The sequence below is a fragment of the Tarenaya hassleriana genome, unplaced genomic scaffold, assembly GCF_000463585.1.
Source record: "Tarenaya hassleriana unplaced genomic scaffold, ASM46358v1 Cleome1, whole genome shotgun sequence".
Lineage (NCBI taxonomy): Eukaryota > Viridiplantae > Streptophyta > Magnoliopsida > Brassicales > Cleomaceae > Tarenaya > Tarenaya hassleriana.
This window is the reverse complement of record NW_010960187.1, coordinates 8,890,207-8,906,420: the sequence shown is the minus strand read 5'-3', so window position 1 is coordinate 8,906,420 and position 16,214 is coordinate 8,890,207. Positions and strand designations below refer to the sequence as shown.

General features: G+C 35.4%; 3 protein-coding genes across 3 annotated transcripts; all 3 read left to right on the top strand.

The window, feature by feature from the left end:
- The first annotated feature begins 2,615 nt into the window (after positions 1–2,615).
- On the top strand, positions 2,616–3,556 carry LOC104820593 (transcription factor bHLH149-like). The gene has a single exon (XM_010551102.1). It carries the CDS (start codon positions 2,755–2,757, stop codon positions 3,376–3,378), a length of 624 nt encoding a protein of 207 aa, XP_010549404.1. The 5' UTR covers positions 2,616–2,754; the 3' UTR covers positions 3,379–3,556.
- Positions 3,557–7,883: 4,327 nt separating this feature from the next.
- On the top strand, positions 7,884–11,405 carry LOC104820584 (importin subunit alpha-4). Its single transcript, XM_010551090.2, has 10 exons — positions 7,884–8,227; positions 8,578–8,674; positions 8,752–8,843; positions 8,947–9,078; positions 9,299–9,484; positions 9,643–9,806; positions 10,050–10,128; positions 10,210–10,338; positions 10,522–10,649; positions 10,748–11,405. Exons 1-10 carry the CDS (start codon positions 8,003–8,005, stop codon positions 11,127–11,129), a joined length of 1,614 nt encoding a protein of 537 aa, XP_010549392.1. The 5' UTR covers positions 7,884–8,002; the 3' UTR covers positions 11,130–11,405.
- Positions 11,406–11,660: 255 nt separating this feature from the next.
- On the top strand, positions 11,661–16,187 carry LOC104820580 (probable Xaa-Pro aminopeptidase 3). The gene is made up of 14 exons (XM_010551079.1): positions 11,661–11,838; positions 12,356–12,430; positions 12,509–12,772; positions 12,879–12,971; positions 13,084–13,290; positions 13,671–13,774; positions 13,898–13,964; positions 14,051–14,158; positions 14,252–14,344; positions 14,880–14,964; positions 15,177–15,247; positions 15,517–15,572; positions 15,754–15,814; positions 15,902–16,187. The coding sequence occupies exons 1-14, from the start codon at positions 11,791–11,793 to the stop codon at positions 15,995–15,997; spliced, it is 1,428 nt and encodes a 475-aa protein (XP_010549381.1). The 5' UTR covers positions 11,661–11,790; the 3' UTR covers positions 15,998–16,187.
- Positions 16,188–16,214: the final 27 nt, after the last annotated feature.

Genomic DNA, 16,214 nt, shown 5'->3' with positions numbered 1-16,214 from the left:
GTATCTTTTTTTATTTAAATATTACAAATCAAACTTAAATTATATTAGACTTCCTTTAACTAGGTTTGACAATGTGGGCAACATCTACTCATCCCACTTGTGCATCATGGTAACACATACATACATACATACATACATACATACATACATACATACATACATACATACATACATACATACATACATACATACATACATACATACATACATACATACATACATACATACATACATACATACATACATACATACATACATACATACATACATACATACATACATACATACATACATACATACATACATGTAATATTATATACATATACACACAAACAAATTACAAATAGAATTAAACTGAAAGACATGGAAGCAGTGTCTGATGGAAGGAGGCAAGCCTCTCTGGCTTTCACTACTTCATGGGGCCTCTTTGATTCTCCTAAGATTTCCACCATTTCTATTTTCTATCATGCATATACACATATATACATAAATATATATATACACACACACACATCAACTACATAATGAATTTTATATGTTATTAACCCATTTTCTCTAGTTGCCTAACACATCGTTTCCATTTTCGAAAAATAAAATAGTGTATATATATATATATATATGGCACCAAAATCTAGTTTTCTCCATATTATAGAATAATATTACATTTTTAGTTTGATTTTGTATCAGATACTGTGTCTTGTTTGATTAATGCCCAATACATATATATATCATTTTACATTATTGGTTTTTTTTTTTTTTTGTATTTTCCTCTTTTAAAAAAACATTACGAACAAAAAAAAATTTGGTACCTAAAATGTTTATATATAGAAATTTCAGGCAGCGACTGCGTTAATAGCTGCATCGTTTATAATTAAGGAGCAATCACGATTTAATGGCGAAATCGATTCAAGAAGAATATGTACCCAAAATTAATTCCATAATTATGTCATCATCATCACTTAATTATAAAAAAAAAATCCTTAATTTTGTTTCGAAAGTCAAAAGCTATATATGTATGTTTCATATGACGATTGGAGGCCGCCTTGCGAAAATTGCAAGCCACTAGAGGAAAAAGACTAAAACATTGAAACTGTAATTTAATAATCAATATTTTAATCTAAAAAAGATTAGTATCAATAAAATTTTTTACCATATTCTGATAATTAAATTAGAATAAAACCCATAAAAATTCCTAAACTTATAAAATGGTGGAAAATAAAATCCTAAACTTTTTATTAGATAAATTATTCTCAAACTTGCAAGATATATCATTATAATTTTTAAATTTATAAAATATGTTATTATAATTCATAAATTTATTATTTGGTGTAAGAACAAACCGTATCGATGTTGATTTATACATCAGTTTAAAAATTATCATAATATATCTTACAAGTTTGAGAATTATAATGACATATTTTATAAGTTTGAGATATAATTCTGATAGGCAAAAAATTTAAAAATATATTTTTCACCATTTTATAAGTTTCGAAGTTTTTATGGGTTTTATCTATTAAATTAAGTATATCTATATATACTTAATTTGTTTATACCAACTAATGAGCAAGTTTAAAAAGTTTTTCTTGGTTGGATTAGACTTAATATTATTTTTTTTTAAAGTGTGTCTGCTTTGGATTAGACTTAATGAACAAGTTAACATGTGCCACATGATGAAATCCTTACCACACTTTTCATCTAAATACACAATGATTCTCCTAAAGACTTTATTGTAAACAAATCTTTTTTATTTAGTATTTGGTTTCAATTTTTTTTTTCTTATTTAATCACTATCATTGTTTTCGAATGTACAAAATTAAATTGAATCCAACCTAACAATACGTAAGAATCTATCCCAATTTAAAAACCAATTAAATACAACTTGGTTAAAACCAAATTAATTGAATGCAAACTGAATAATAGTAAAGAAACCGAAATAAAATAGAAAATATAAATTTCTCTTGTCTAATAGAATGATATATCTAACTGAAATTCGCATAAAAACGATTAAAATATTTTATTTTAAATGAATTTTTAAATCCACATGTTAGTGCATTGTCTAGGTTCTCGAACATTGTTGGCTAAAAAAAAGGTGCTTAATTTGTAGTAATGATAATTAATGTGTCCAAAGTCTAAACTTTCAACCTAAGAATTAGACTTTTGTAACATATCAACCATCATTATAGTATAAAATATTAATTAATGTTGAAACCTGTTTAATCCCTTCGATCCTACGCACACAAAAAATGTAATCAGTAACAATACATATGATTTTAACACCAAAAGTTTATTTTTATAAGGGAATTAATTTTTAAAAATATATGGCTCAATTATCATATTTTAATATTTTTAAAACGGTGGAATTCAAGTATTTGTGATAAAATTGTAATAATAGAAGAGGACAAATCAAGGCATAAATTTTTGGGAGCTTAATAGCAAAAAAATAAGTTGGACAAACTAATTTAAAAATAAATATTTTTTAATGAATAATCCAAAAAAACCGGTAAATAGGGGGGCAAAGATGTAATTAATTGTGACATATCTCTCTCTACCCCGGGAGGTTCTGCCTCTGTGTGTATACATATAATAATATAAATAAAGCTGCGTTTTTCATTTCACCTCTTGTTTCTGGTTCTATATCGCCACATCCTAAGCCCAACACATAAACTCTCTCTCTCTCTCTCTCTCTCTCTCTCTCTCTCTCTCTCTTGATTTCGAAAAGCATTCGTGTTTTTACTTGGTTTTCTCGTCGGATTGATGTTGGATTCTGTGGTTCCGACCGTCGAACCGGCCACAGATACGTCTCCGGAATCTCGCCGGAAGAGGAGGAGGAAGTCGGAGGGGGAGACGCAGCGATCGACCGGCCAAGAACAGACGAGGCGTGGCGCGAAGAGATGGAGAACAGAACGGGAACAACAGATCTACTCGTCAAAGCTCTTCGAAGCCCTCCGCCGAGCTCGTCGGAGATCCGACGAAGCTGGTAAAAGCTCCGGCAGGGTTAGAGAGATCCGAGATGCGGCGGACCGAACACTCGCGGCGTCGGCTCGGGGTACGACTCGGTGGAGCAGAGCGATCCTGGCGAGTCGAGCCCGAGCGAGGCTGAGGAAGCACAAAAAAGCCAAGACGACCGGAAACAACCGGTCCAAACGGTTCCCGGCGACGGTGACGCAGAGGCCAACAAGGACGAGGTCATCGACGGTGGAGAGGAAACTGAAGATCCTCGGGCGGTTGGTTCCCGGTTGCCGGAAAGTTTCCGTGCCGAACCTTCTAGAAGAAACATCCGATTACATCGCGGCTCTGGAGATGCAAATCCGTTCCATGACAGCTCTCGCCGAACTCCTAGCTACCGCATCTCCGCCGCCGCAGGCCACCGGAGCCTGACGGCGGTTAGATATGCCACGTGTTAATTAGTTTTTTTTTTGCCTTTCTGTTTCTTTCAAGTTTTTGTCGACCAGATTTTTATTAATTTAATTCATGTACTTTTTTTTATACGTTGCTTCCTTTTTTTTCCCTCTTTTGTTCTTTCTATTTGTTTTTCTCCTTAATCAGTCATTTTCTATAGGGAATTAAATTAATTTAAATAATAAAAAAATGTAAAGAGACCAACTAACTAATCACGATTCCAAGATTGTTTAACAGACAAGAAAATACAGTATTAGAAAGGAATAATATCTAATATTAAAAATCCCTACTTTAATATGTATCTATCAAACTCCTCATATATATATAATTTGATCATTATAATTTTAATAAATTCAGTAATTAGTTGTAAATGAGTGGTGCAGACCCAGTTCTTTTTTCCCCTAACAATAATGACTAAATATATTATTAAAAGGAATTGCAAATCATTGTTATAACCTTAGAAAATTATTTCAAATGGTTGTAATAAAGAAATGACATCATAAATAATGAAATGATTTATAAATCCACAGGTAATTAATCGGTCAGAAAAATAGATTGAAAAAATTGTTCATCGGAAACTGATTACAAATATTGATGTTTTTATTTATTTATTTACCCGGAATTGAATTAAATAGAAAATGAAAAATAGAAATAGGGTTTGGGCCGTTTGGCTATGGAGTTTTGGAGAGAGCACATGTGGGGGCGGACCCACCCATCAAATGGAGTCCATGTGAATCAGTGTGAAGTTCATACTGTGTGTGTATGTCAAAAAGATTGTTGTCGTAATTTCACATGCTCCCAAAACTAATTTTGAAACAGATTATTAATATATCTAATATATATATATATATATAAACACTTTATTAAATGCATTTATTTAACAGTCTGCAGTCATATTTAATACTGTGTTATGTGTTCGTATATGATATGACCACAATTAAGGTAAGTAATGGATATTTATGTTTTGATATATACAAAATTGAAGTGGATATCAATTTAAAAATAATAAACATGGGAAAATAAATAAAAAAAAGACAAAAAAAAAATGGACCACAGATTCCCACAAGAAGAGGAGGAAACAGGAAGAGCGACTCTTAGGAAAACATCTTCCCTCCCTAATTTAAGACCAAGCACGTGTGCTTGCAACACAAATCTCCACGTGTACGCTTCTCATTGGCCATTGTACGGTCAATTTCCATTATCATTTAAAATTTTTCATAAATTATATGAATCATTGCACTATCATCCATCATCCCAAACAAAGTTAGGAATCATGAAATGTTATATATATATATATATATATTATAAGGGGGTATAATAAATCTTAAGAAAATGGAAAATACAATGAAATATGTATGTATATATAGAAGGAATTAGGCTAAGAAATAATAACAAAGACATAGTAGAGGAACCAAACAAAGCAAAATGAGATAGACAAAAGCATATGAGAAAGGAGAAAACAACATGGTGGTGTTGGCTTTATATGCCATCACATGCATCCATGTGACCCCAATTATGAAACCCCAAATGTGGATAAGGACATTGCCCACTTTGTCCCTTTGTCTTCTCCAAATTATTATTTTTTTAAAAAACTTAGAAAAAAAAATTTATTATTATATTTCGTTAGTTACTATTCTCCCTTGACAATTTCCTTTGCTCCACATTGATTTCACGTGCGATTGAAAATTTTCTGTCGTCTATTCAGTTTTAATTTTATTATTTTCAAAATTAATTTATTATATTATTATACATTTTTAAAATTTATATCAGATTCAAATTACTGTTATTATTTTTGTGACACTTCCTATTTGTTTTTTTTTTCCATTAATTTCAGTGAAAATGTTGCCATTCGAGTCAATTCTAATTCCGGTATTTTTAACTCAATTATTTATTTTTAAAAAAAAATATTTTTTTTTAAAATTTTTATATAAATTCTTAAAAAATTATTATCTTTTGTTTTGTCGAATTTGTTTCAAAACTGGTATTATGGTATATATTTGGAAATTTTAGTTAAATTTATGATTAATGAGTGAGTTAATAATAGGTGTTTATTGACACCATGGTTACAAAACACAGTTAAAAAAAATGCATAAAAATGTTTCTTATACAATCCATGGTTTTGATTGTCTAACCGGTCGGCGAACCGGTTTAGAATTCAGACCGGTTTATTTGGATACTTTGCCAGCTGCCAAATGGAGAGAACCAACCATATCCGTTTGGACAAAACATTAACACGTGCTCATCTGTATCTATATACATCCAAAACATATGCTGTGTATGCGTATATACATATACGTACCTGTATGTATCCGAATGTATAAGAGCACATATAAAACCATATGTTGTGCATATGCATACATGTAGATACGTGCATGTATTATGTATATACACACATACAAGAGAGCACATACAGAACATATATATGCTGTGTATATGCATATATGGATACATAAATACATGTATATATACAGATGTGTGAGAGCGCACACAAAACATAGATTACTTTTATGCACAGATACATACGTACATGTATATATATACATACATACGCGTGTGAGAGAGGACGTTCGGAAACATATGGAGTATATGCATATATTTATATACATATATACATACGTCTACGTCCATGTATATATGTACAGCACGTGTATTGAGAGGTATGGATTGTTACTTTGTGTACACGTGGCCATACAGCGTGCACTCGAAGATGTCTTTCGTCAGATTCGTTGTCTTGTAATATGCCCGTGTTTTGAACATTACCGCACGTGGTGTCTCAGCCTTTCATCCTTAAAAGAAAATATTATATTTTTTGGATAATTAAAAGTTTTATTTTTTCATGAAAAATATATTGTTTTCTGTTAATAATTATGGTTCAGTTTTTTTAATATTATTTTTAATTAATTTTCTTTTAAATCATTATAGGAAGTCTTTCAATTTACTGCGAACATATCTTTATATCAAATACCAAAATATATATTCCCAACGTTAATGGGTCATTGACCATAAGAAAAGCGTTGACCAAAGCCCAATTATGTTAATGGGCCTATGAACCTTCTCTGGTGTCGTGGGCCCATTTACCTTTTCGGCCATTTCTTTCATAAACAAGCAAATGTATAAAAACCCATAATTACGGATATTTGAGGTTCGTTTCGATTATTTTTTATTAATTATTTTTGTTTTTTAAATGATATCTTATCAATATTAGTTTTTCATTATCATTATTTACTCTTTACCACCAAAAATATATATATTTTTAAAATAATTAATTTAATATGTCATTTTTTATTAAGTGGAATTTAATTAATTTTATTTTAAAAAATATAACTGGTAAATTTTTAGATTTTTTTTATAATACATGGATTGTTTGATTAATTTTGATTTGATATATCCAAACAAAATAACTATTCATATCTATAATCAATTTTTTTTTTTAAAACGAGTTAAAGTTATCTATTGGTCTGAATTTCTCTTCCCTTATTTACCATATTTTATAGAACACCAAGGTTAGCTTGGTATATCCTTATTCCCAATAAGAAAAATGCACAATATTATTATTTTTTTCATCCGACTTTTGTTTAATTATTTTAACAAATTCAATTATTCATTCACCAAATTCTATAGTTTCGTCACATTCCTAAACTTATTTTCTTCATTTTGTTTCTTTTAATTATGTTATATTAAAATATTTCTGAGTCATACACATAATCACTATTACATATATATAAACTCATTTCTGTGTCAGTTGAAGTTCTCGTGATCAATCAATGAGATTAAGATAATCATTGATTCAATCACAACCACATCTTGTTATCCAACCATAATTATTTTATTAAAAAAAAAAGATAAATGCAAACAATTTCATGCCAATTCTATTTTAGTTGTCGACTTTTTATTCCCTTTTAAGCTCTTATTAAAAAATAATCACAATTTTTTTTTCATGTTTTGTTTTAATTTTGGTTGTCTAATTATTTTAATAGATATATTTTTGTATTACCGATTTCCATTTTCATCCTAACAATAATTTCATTTTCTATATACGAAATATTTTTTATATTATGACGAAATTGTTTGCATTTTAATAGATAAAATAAAGAAATATTTTTTATATTTAATTAAAAATAAAAAGTTATTTGTAATATTTCTTACATTATAAAATTGTTTTCAAATTTTAAATACAAATAAATATAATATTTATTAAAAGCTATAAATTATCCTTATTATTTTATTTGAATTTCTGATTGAGATACATAAATATTGTTTTTAATACTCGAAACACATAAATATTAAATGAATTTTAACCCAAAACAAGATATTCTCAAAATCTTATTATACGGAACCTCAAACATCTCGATTTAAATAAAATTTAAAAATAAACAGCATCAAAGAATAATGTAACCAAAGCATACCAAGACGACGTCGTTAGAGCTGACCCTGACAGCCTGTGATGAAACCTCTTTGTCAATAGGAAAGGATCCACCGGCTTCCAACCACCAACCCGACCCGATCCGACCCGACTCGATCACTCCAGACGACTCGCCACGATCACATTCTCGCCATTTTCAGTAGCTTCTGCGAGAGAGCGAGAGAGAGAGAAAGAGGGAAGATGTCGCTGAGGCCGAGTACACGCGCGGAGCTGAGGAAGAAGATCTACAAGACTGGAGTCGATGCGGACGATGCGCGGCGGCGGAGGGAGGACAACCTCGTCGAGATCAGGAAAAACAAGCGCGAAGATAGTCTCCTCAAGAAGCGTCGCGAAGGCATGACGCAGCTGCCATCTCTTGCTCCGGGCCTCGATGCTTCCCAAAATGCTGCCGCCGTCGAGAAACGGGTATGATTCTGCTTCGATTTCGGCGATGTTTTGGATTGGTTAGTGATGGATCTGTGTCTGGTGGCTGAGGAAGTTAGATTTTGATTTCGTTTCCAGATTTTGAGTTTTAGATCTTGTATTCGAGTCCGTGTTTTTGTTTCGGTTTTTGGCAAATTTTGTGGATTTCAGTTCTTGGCTGTGGATCCGTTGATCGGAATATTTAAGATGATAACAAAGTTGGTTTCTATGGATACTGTCCAGTGAGTGAGTTTGCTAATGCATTAATAGGACAATGTTGCATGCTACTGAAGAACAGAGCATTTTGCTTCCGTTGAAACAGCTGGTTGATGTTGTTTATGTCGTTTTCACAGTTAGAAGGTGTCCCAATGATGGTTCAAGGTGTTTGGTCCGATGATCCTCAAGCGCAGTTAGAGGCCACTACTCAGTTTAGGAAGCTGTTGTCCATCGGTAGGAAGCTATGGGTTATATGTCTGTTATAGATGGTTGAATGTTGTCTTGTGATATGATGTTACTTACATGTGTAGAACGTAGTCCTCCGATTGATGAAGTGATCAAAGCTGGTGTTGTTCCTCGTTTTGTGGAGTTTCTCGGAAGACATGATCATCCACAACTGCAGGTGTGGTTTATCTTTGGTAATCTTTCGGTTATGTCCTTATTATTGAAAAGTTAAGTATCAGACATGTTCTGGTGGGAGGACTAAAAGTGAATGTTGTATGCAGTTCGAGGCTGCATGGGCTTTGACCAACGTTGCATCAGGGACCTCAGATCATACACGTGTTGTGATCGATCATGGGGCTGTTCCTATTTTTGTCCAGCTTCTTAGCTCTGCTAGTGATGATGTTCGGGAACAGGTTCGTTGCTAATTATCTCGCTCACCACACTTCCTCTCCTGTTAGTTTAAAATGTCCCCACAGAATTTATAATTGATATTGGATTTGGATTTGGCTGTGTTTCTTGTGAACCTTCAGAAATTGTTCTTGATCTGAAGTTTTTGTGTGAGACAAGTACTTTTTTCAGGTGTTGAACATTACTTTAATCCGAGAAAAAACCGTGTTATGGTTTCTGTTTCAGGCGGTGTGGGCTTTGGGTAATGTTGCCGGAGATTCTCCAACCTGCAGGAATCTTGTCCTCAGTTATGGTGCTCTCATGCCATTGTTGGCTCAATTAAATGAAAATTCTAAGTTAAGCATGCTGAGGAATGCGACATGGACCTTGTCCAATTTTTGCCGTGGGAAACCCCCTACACCATTCGATCAGGTAGGACCGGAAGGAAAATTATACGTTTATTATGTTTTGTTTCAGATCAGTTAGCCACCTAGTAGCAGCTTTAGCTTTGGGTTAACGTTTATGAATCCTCATGCATTGGATCCCCTCAAATTCTTGTAGCTTAGTGGTGTATTATTGCATCGTTTCAGGTGAAGCCAGCATTACCGATTCTTCGGCAACTTATTTATCTAAATGATGAAGAAGTTATCACAGATGCATGCTGGGCTCTCTCCTACCTTTCCGATGGGCCCAATGAAAAGATTCAGGCTGTGATTGAGTCCGGTGTTTGTCCACGACTTGTGGAGCTCCTGGGGTTAGTTTCCTCTCTCTTGGCTGACCATTGTTTATGATTTATATTCATTTTAGTTTCCCTAATGGAAAATCGAAACCACTAAAAAGTCTTATTCCTCTTGAATCAATGCTCTATATTGTTCTTTGGTTTTTGAAACTAGGATGTCAGATTGTATTCTATTCACTTTTCCATGTTTTTGTTCTTCTATTTTTTTTCCAATTTTGTGTTTATGTACTGACAAAAACACATTTTATTTTTTGCTAGTCATCCATCACCGACAGTTCTTATTCCGGCCCTTCGAACTGTTGGAAACATTGTAACCGGTGATGATACTCAGACACAGGTATCAAGAATGATTCTAGATACCGTTTCAGTTGTTTCTTTCGACATCCTGATAACATCCAGACTCCTTTGGTTTTTCCAGTTTGTAATTGACAATGGAGTCCTTCCACACCTCTACAACTTGCTCACCCAAAATCACAAGAAAAGCATCAAGAAAGAAGCTTGTTGGACTATCTCCAATATTACTGCTGGGAATAGAGTTCAGATACAGGTATGAGGTGCTTTCACTTTTTGCTATTGTTTCTCTTCCCCGAAAGATTTGGCTATAAAAGCATCTATCACGATTTCATATTGTTTTCTTCCATTCGGTGTCATTCTTGAATTCGATAGATATAGAGTTTCTGAAGTTAGAGGGGATAGGAGTTTAACCATTTCGCACAACTGAAACGAACAGGCTGTGGTTGATGCTGGAATCGTCCTTCCTCTCGTGCATTTGCTCCAACATGCGGAATTCGACATCAAGAAGGAAGCTGCCTGGGCTATCTCCAATGCCACCTCGGGAGGAACTCACGACCAGATTAAGTAGACATATATATCATGCCTTCTCATCTTCTGTTTCTTGATTCGTGTAAGATTCTCGGAATCACAAGTTATTACAAAACAACATGTGTGTTCTGCAGATTTCTGGTGACACAAGGCTGCATCAAACCACTCTGTGATCTTCTAATCTGTCCGGACCCGAGAATCGTGACGGTGTGCCTCGAGGGCCTCGAGAACATCCTCAAGGTCAGCGAGGCTGACAAGGAGATGGGATTGAACGGAGGGGTGAATCTCTACGCCCAAATGGTCGAAGAATCCGATGGGTTGGACAAGATCGAGAACCTTCAAACCCACGACAACAACGAGATTTACGAGAAGGCTGTTAAGATCCTCGAGAGATATTGGGCCGAAGAGGAAGAAGATCAGAATCATCAGGACGCTATGAACGAAAATGCCCAGCAGGGTTTCAACTTCGGGAACAGTCAGCCCTCCGTGCCCTCGGGCGGATTCAACTTCAGCTAAAGGGTACGCGAATATACGAAAGACGAAGCCGTTTGACCCGAAAAATCTCGAGTTACGACTCTTGCAACTGTTTATTTTACATCCATCCCATCTTGTATTAGCATTGCCAGGTTAGAGTCAGTGTTTTTGAATGAAATTCTGGCGCAAAGGCTTCTCCCCTTTTCTCTTTTTCTCGCCTGTCTGAATATTCTCTCAATCTCTGAAACCATTTTTCTCTGTCTTGTGTCACTAGGAAACGATCAAAAGCATGTATTTTGCCATTTCTCTTTGTTGTGATTATAATCTTATAATTTTTTGTCTTTGCAACACTCAACAAAGAATTAAGATTTTTCGAAACATGACTCGAAGGGGAACCCGACTCGGCCGAGCAGACTCAGCGAGTTACCCTTGGATTCGTTAGGGTTTAATTTTTTGGCAACGGAAGAAGGAACTTGAACAATGGACAGAACGCTGCCCACGTCTCCAAACGCTGACCGGCGTTTTTAAAAGCGCGTTTGATAAAGATAAATAAGTTTTAAGCCATCAATCAAACCAGGTAAAACCCTGAAACGCGACGCTCAAACGATACTCCATTAAACCCTGAATCCCGATTTGGGTCACAATCACCGTATCGATTCAGTTTGTGCTGGGAGAAGAAGGGTCAGAGCGAGAGTGAGCAGAGATGCAGATTCTTGCACGGAATCTAGTACGGAGACTATCAAGTAAACATGTATACGCTCTCGATTTCTCGGAATCTCTCTCTCTCTCTCTTACGATAAAGCAAGATGAGATGATTTGTCTTTCTGCTTGTGTTATGAGTTTTGATTCCGTTTGGAGTTTGATCTCTATGACGGGTTTGTCTCAAATTGTTCATCCACATAATCTGTTCATGGAAGAGTGTTAGTTCAAAGGATTGGAGCTCGATTTTCGTAAACTGAATTTACCTGATTTTTCATTGCCTAAAATTATAAAATTTGTAGAAATCTTGTCGAAATTGCTGACAATATCACCTTTTGAATGTGAAGTTGACTTCCTTGTCTAGTTCTTATCCATTTGCTCGCTTTCTTTTCCTGGTTTTTTTGACGTTTAGCTTTGCCAATGGCTTGTACTCTCTTTTGCCATTTCAGTATTCATCTACACATTGTATGCCAAATCTCTAGAACTTTCATCCCTAGATCGAGTTTGTATTCATATCCTTTGCTTTTGCTGAGACCGAAACTTTTTTCTGTCCTTGGAACGGATTTCAGGTCACGGGTCGCTATGGTTATTCCACTATGAAGGTCCTTGACATCGGACAGCCAACTCCGGCATCTCATCCTCATGTAATCCCGCATGTTCCTTCGGCTATTTTCTTGTTAGTTGTAATGCTATATATACTGATAGTTGATTCTTCTCTACAGCTAATGGCAGAACGAGAGCTGACACCCGGTATAGGCGTGGAGGAATACATCGGTAGAAGAAAAAGGCTGCTGGAACTTCTTCCTAAGAACAGCTTGGCCATAGTTGCTTCAGCCCCCGTGAAGATGATGACAGACGTGGTTCCATATACGTTCAGACAAGATGCAGATTACTTGTACATAACTGGCTGCCAGCAACCAGGTGGTGTGGCAGTTTTAAGTAATGAGCATGGTTTATGCATGTTCATGCCGGAATCAACTCCTGATGTATGATCACCGATGGTTATATGATTGTTCATATTCGGAATTTGACATATGCAAAAGTGGCTCGGTTTCGATTTGGCAGTGTTATAATAATCGGTATGTTGTGCAGGACGTTGCTTGGCAAGGACAGATAGCCGGGGTTGAAGCTGCATCCGATGTGTTCAAGGCAGAGCAAGCATTTCCAATTAGCAAATTACCCGAGGTAACTTCGATGGTTGGCTCAGTAGCCATTCACATAATTTTCTTGTGCAGTTCATTGACTTGGCTGCTTCTGCAGTGTGACCTGATTTAAAATTTGCCTTCTTTATATGCAGATTCTTTCAGACATGATAAGAAGCTCTTCTAAATTGTACCATAACGTTCAAACAGCCTCGCAGAAGTACACAGGCTTGGATGAGTTTCAAAAGGCAGCATATACAGGAAAAGTGAAAAACTTTTCTAGTTTGACTCATGAACTGAGATTAATTAAATCTCCAGCTGAACTCATATTGATGAGAGAGTCTGCAGCTACTGCTTGTCAGGTATTAATGCACTATACTGAGATCATTGCATCCCTAAACTCACGCATTTTTCTTGGCACTCTGAGTGACAAAACGACAAAACATAGAGACTAGAGAATTCCCAGAACATAATGTAAATGAACAAATACACGTTAAAGGTGACAACTTTGGGGATAAAATGAATTTTATCTTGCTGATGGACATGGGCTTCTGAAAGCAATGAATGTTTCATTGGAAACTAAATCGATTATGACTATTTTTCTAACTCCTTTCATTTATCTTGCAAGTTCGAGTGATAAAAAATGTAGAAGTTAATGAAAGTAAATTAAGAATATTGGTTAAAGGTTATAGCTTCTGATGAGAATGAGTGTATATATTGGTTTTAATCTGTTCATCGTTAGGCTCTTCTGCAAACAATGCTACATTCAAAAGGGCATCCTGATGAAGGCGTCTTGTCAGCCAAGGTTGAGTATGAGTGCCGGGTAAGAGGTGCTCAGCGAATGGCGTAAGTCTCAAAGTTTGATTTGGTGATAGATTTGTAATTTCGGTTCTTCTATGTTCTCCAGAAACTTCCTTTTCTTGTTCTTTTTTTCGTTTAGTTGACAAAGAATACGGTTTGATTCTTCAGTTTTAACCCTGTGGTCGGTGGTGGACCTAATGCCAGTGTTATTCATTACGCTCGAAATGATCAGAGAGTAAGTCCTAGACAAAACATTGCTGATTGAATGTTAACATATAAATGCTGTTGAACCTAATATCTTCTTTCCATAATCATTTACAGATAAAAGATGGTGATCTTGTTTTGCTGGACATGGGTTGTGAGTTACATGGTTATGTTAGTGATCTTACTCGTACATGGCCACCTTGCGGTAAATTCAGTCCTCTCCAGGTCGGTGCTTCTGCTTTCTCAATGTCCTTCCTTTTCCTGTTTGTATCAAAATTTTCGTAGTCAGACAACTCGAGATTTGGTGGGTTTTCCCAGGAGGAGCTATACGATCTTATACTTGAGACAAACAAAGAGTGCATAAAGCTATGCAAGCCCGGTACAACCATCCGCCAACTAAATGCGGTCTCGGTAACTTCTAAGACCTCAAAGTAAAGAAGTTTCATTTCCAGCTAGTTTAGTCGAACCTCATACTGCTTTTCAGCTATAAAGCTGTACCATTTTCACATTAACCATACACTCCAAGCCTTAGGTACTTCTCAATTGGTGTGCCTCACAAAATATCGAATAGAGTAAAGCTTTGGTTTTTGTCGGAAAAAGAGAAGAAAGATATCAGGGTACCCTTTGACATGGAATTCAATTTAGTGAACTCGACAATCGATCTTCAAAGCTCTGCCCACAAATCTTTTGAAATATTTCTACTTTTTTTGTACTTGATTTTATAGAATGCTTGTGGGCCGGCTGCCTCGAATTGTTGTTCTGCATCATATTATTTATGCATGGATCCCAACAAATGCAGCATGTTAGATGGTTTGTATAGGTTACGCTTACACAGATTCAATGGGGCAAAAGAAAAATAAGATTTTTAGATGCCATTGTTAGTAAAGTACAAGCATTGTCTTGTAAACGGTATCATAACCTCATGTGAAGTTACATGCTTCTGCAGACCGATATGCTGTGCAAAGGATTGATGAAGATGGGCATTTTGAAAAATCAAAGTCTGTATCACCAACTGAATCCAACCTCCATAGGTATGTCTTGAGCTTTCACATGATCACATTTCCATATCTTCTTCTCTGTATATTTCCATGAAAAAATTCAATTATATTATTTTGGTACATAATGTTGCTCAGAATTGGATCTGTCAGTTTTCTGTTGAATGTCGTGAATCCGTATTTATTTGCATTCTGATTTTACACCTAGTAACGGTAGACCTATCAATGTTTTCTTGTGATGAATTAAGGTCACTACCTGGGTATGGATGTGCACGATTGCTCCTCCGTGGGATATGACCGTCCTTTGCAACCCGGTTTCGTAAGCTTTTCCAATCCGTTCTAAGTCTCGGTTTCGTACAAATTTAACATGTTTACCCTTCAAACAACTCAGCTTCTCGATCTTAGTCTGTTCGTCGATAGTAGAGAAGTCGGGAGTGTGATGAAGTGCGGGGTTTACTAGATCTAAACGAGAAATTAGATAATTTTACCATTGATCCAATGAAGTAAGAGGTGAAAATGGCGATTTTTTTCGTAACGAGTTGCTCTCATCGCAAGAACAGTACGAACATTGTTGTTGTTTTTCGACAGGTGATAACGATTGAGCCAGGAGTCTACATCCCATCTTCATTCAACTGCCCGGAGAGGTAAAGGATTTCCAATGTTCAACTGATCATATATATGATTTGTCCGCAAAAACGAAAAGGTTTCCTCGACATGAATGTCTCGATCGGAAAGAATCGTTTGCATACGATAAGACGTTATCGATGTTGGGGAAACGAGTTGTATATATTATGAAGATGTTTTTTCATCTGAAAAAATTGGTAGGTACAAAGGGATGGGGATAAGGATCGAGGATGAGGTTCTCATCACAGAGACAGGCTTCGAGGTTCTTATTACATCCCCCTATCTATGATGGATGATGATGGATGATGGATGATGGTGATGATGATGTGTGTGTGGTGATGATGCGCAGGTGCTTACGGGTTCGATGCCTAAAGAGATCAAACACATAGAGGTCTTGCTGAATCATCACTGCCGTGAAAACGCAGCCGCGGAGTTTCGTGGGTGACTGATTTATCCGTACGGATACGGACCCATCTGATTCAGTTCCCATTCGAAACTGATGATTCTTCTCAGCTTCTGTTTGTCCGAAACAGTTTTCGGTTCTTACATGATGAAGTCCCTAAACTAAATATTCTTTTATATTATGTTATATCTTTTAATTGCATTATTTTATTTGGTTTATATTTATTGAGACATGATTCCCTCTTTTATACACACACATA

Coding starts and splice junctions, on each gene's coding strand:
- LOC104820593 (XM_010551102.1), top strand. CDS start 2,755: ATGTTGGATTCTGTGGTTCCGACCGTCGAACCGGCCACAGATACGTCT.
- LOC104820584 (XM_010551090.2), top strand. CDS start 8,003: ATGTCGCTGAGGCCGAGTACACGCGCGGAGCTGAGGAAGAAGATCTAC. Junction 9,807..10,049: donor CGACTTGTGGAGCTCCTGGG/GTTAGTTTCCTC, acceptor ATTTTTTGCTAG/TCATCCATCACCGACAGTTC. Junction 10,129..10,209: donor GTGATGATACTCAGACACAG/GTATCAAGAATG, acceptor TGGTTTTTCCAG/TTTGTAATTGACAATGGAGT.
- LOC104820580 (XM_010551079.1), top strand. CDS start 11,791: ATGCAGATTCTTGCACGGAATCTAGTACGGAGACTATCAAGTAAACAT. Junction 11,839..12,355: donor GGAGACTATCAAGTAAACAT/GTATACGCTCTC, acceptor AACGGATTTCAG/GTCACGGGTCGCTATGGTTA. Junction 14,345..14,879: donor GCCAACTAAATGCGGTCTCG/GTAACTTCTAAG, acceptor ATGCTTCTGCAG/ACCGATATGCTGTGCAAAGG.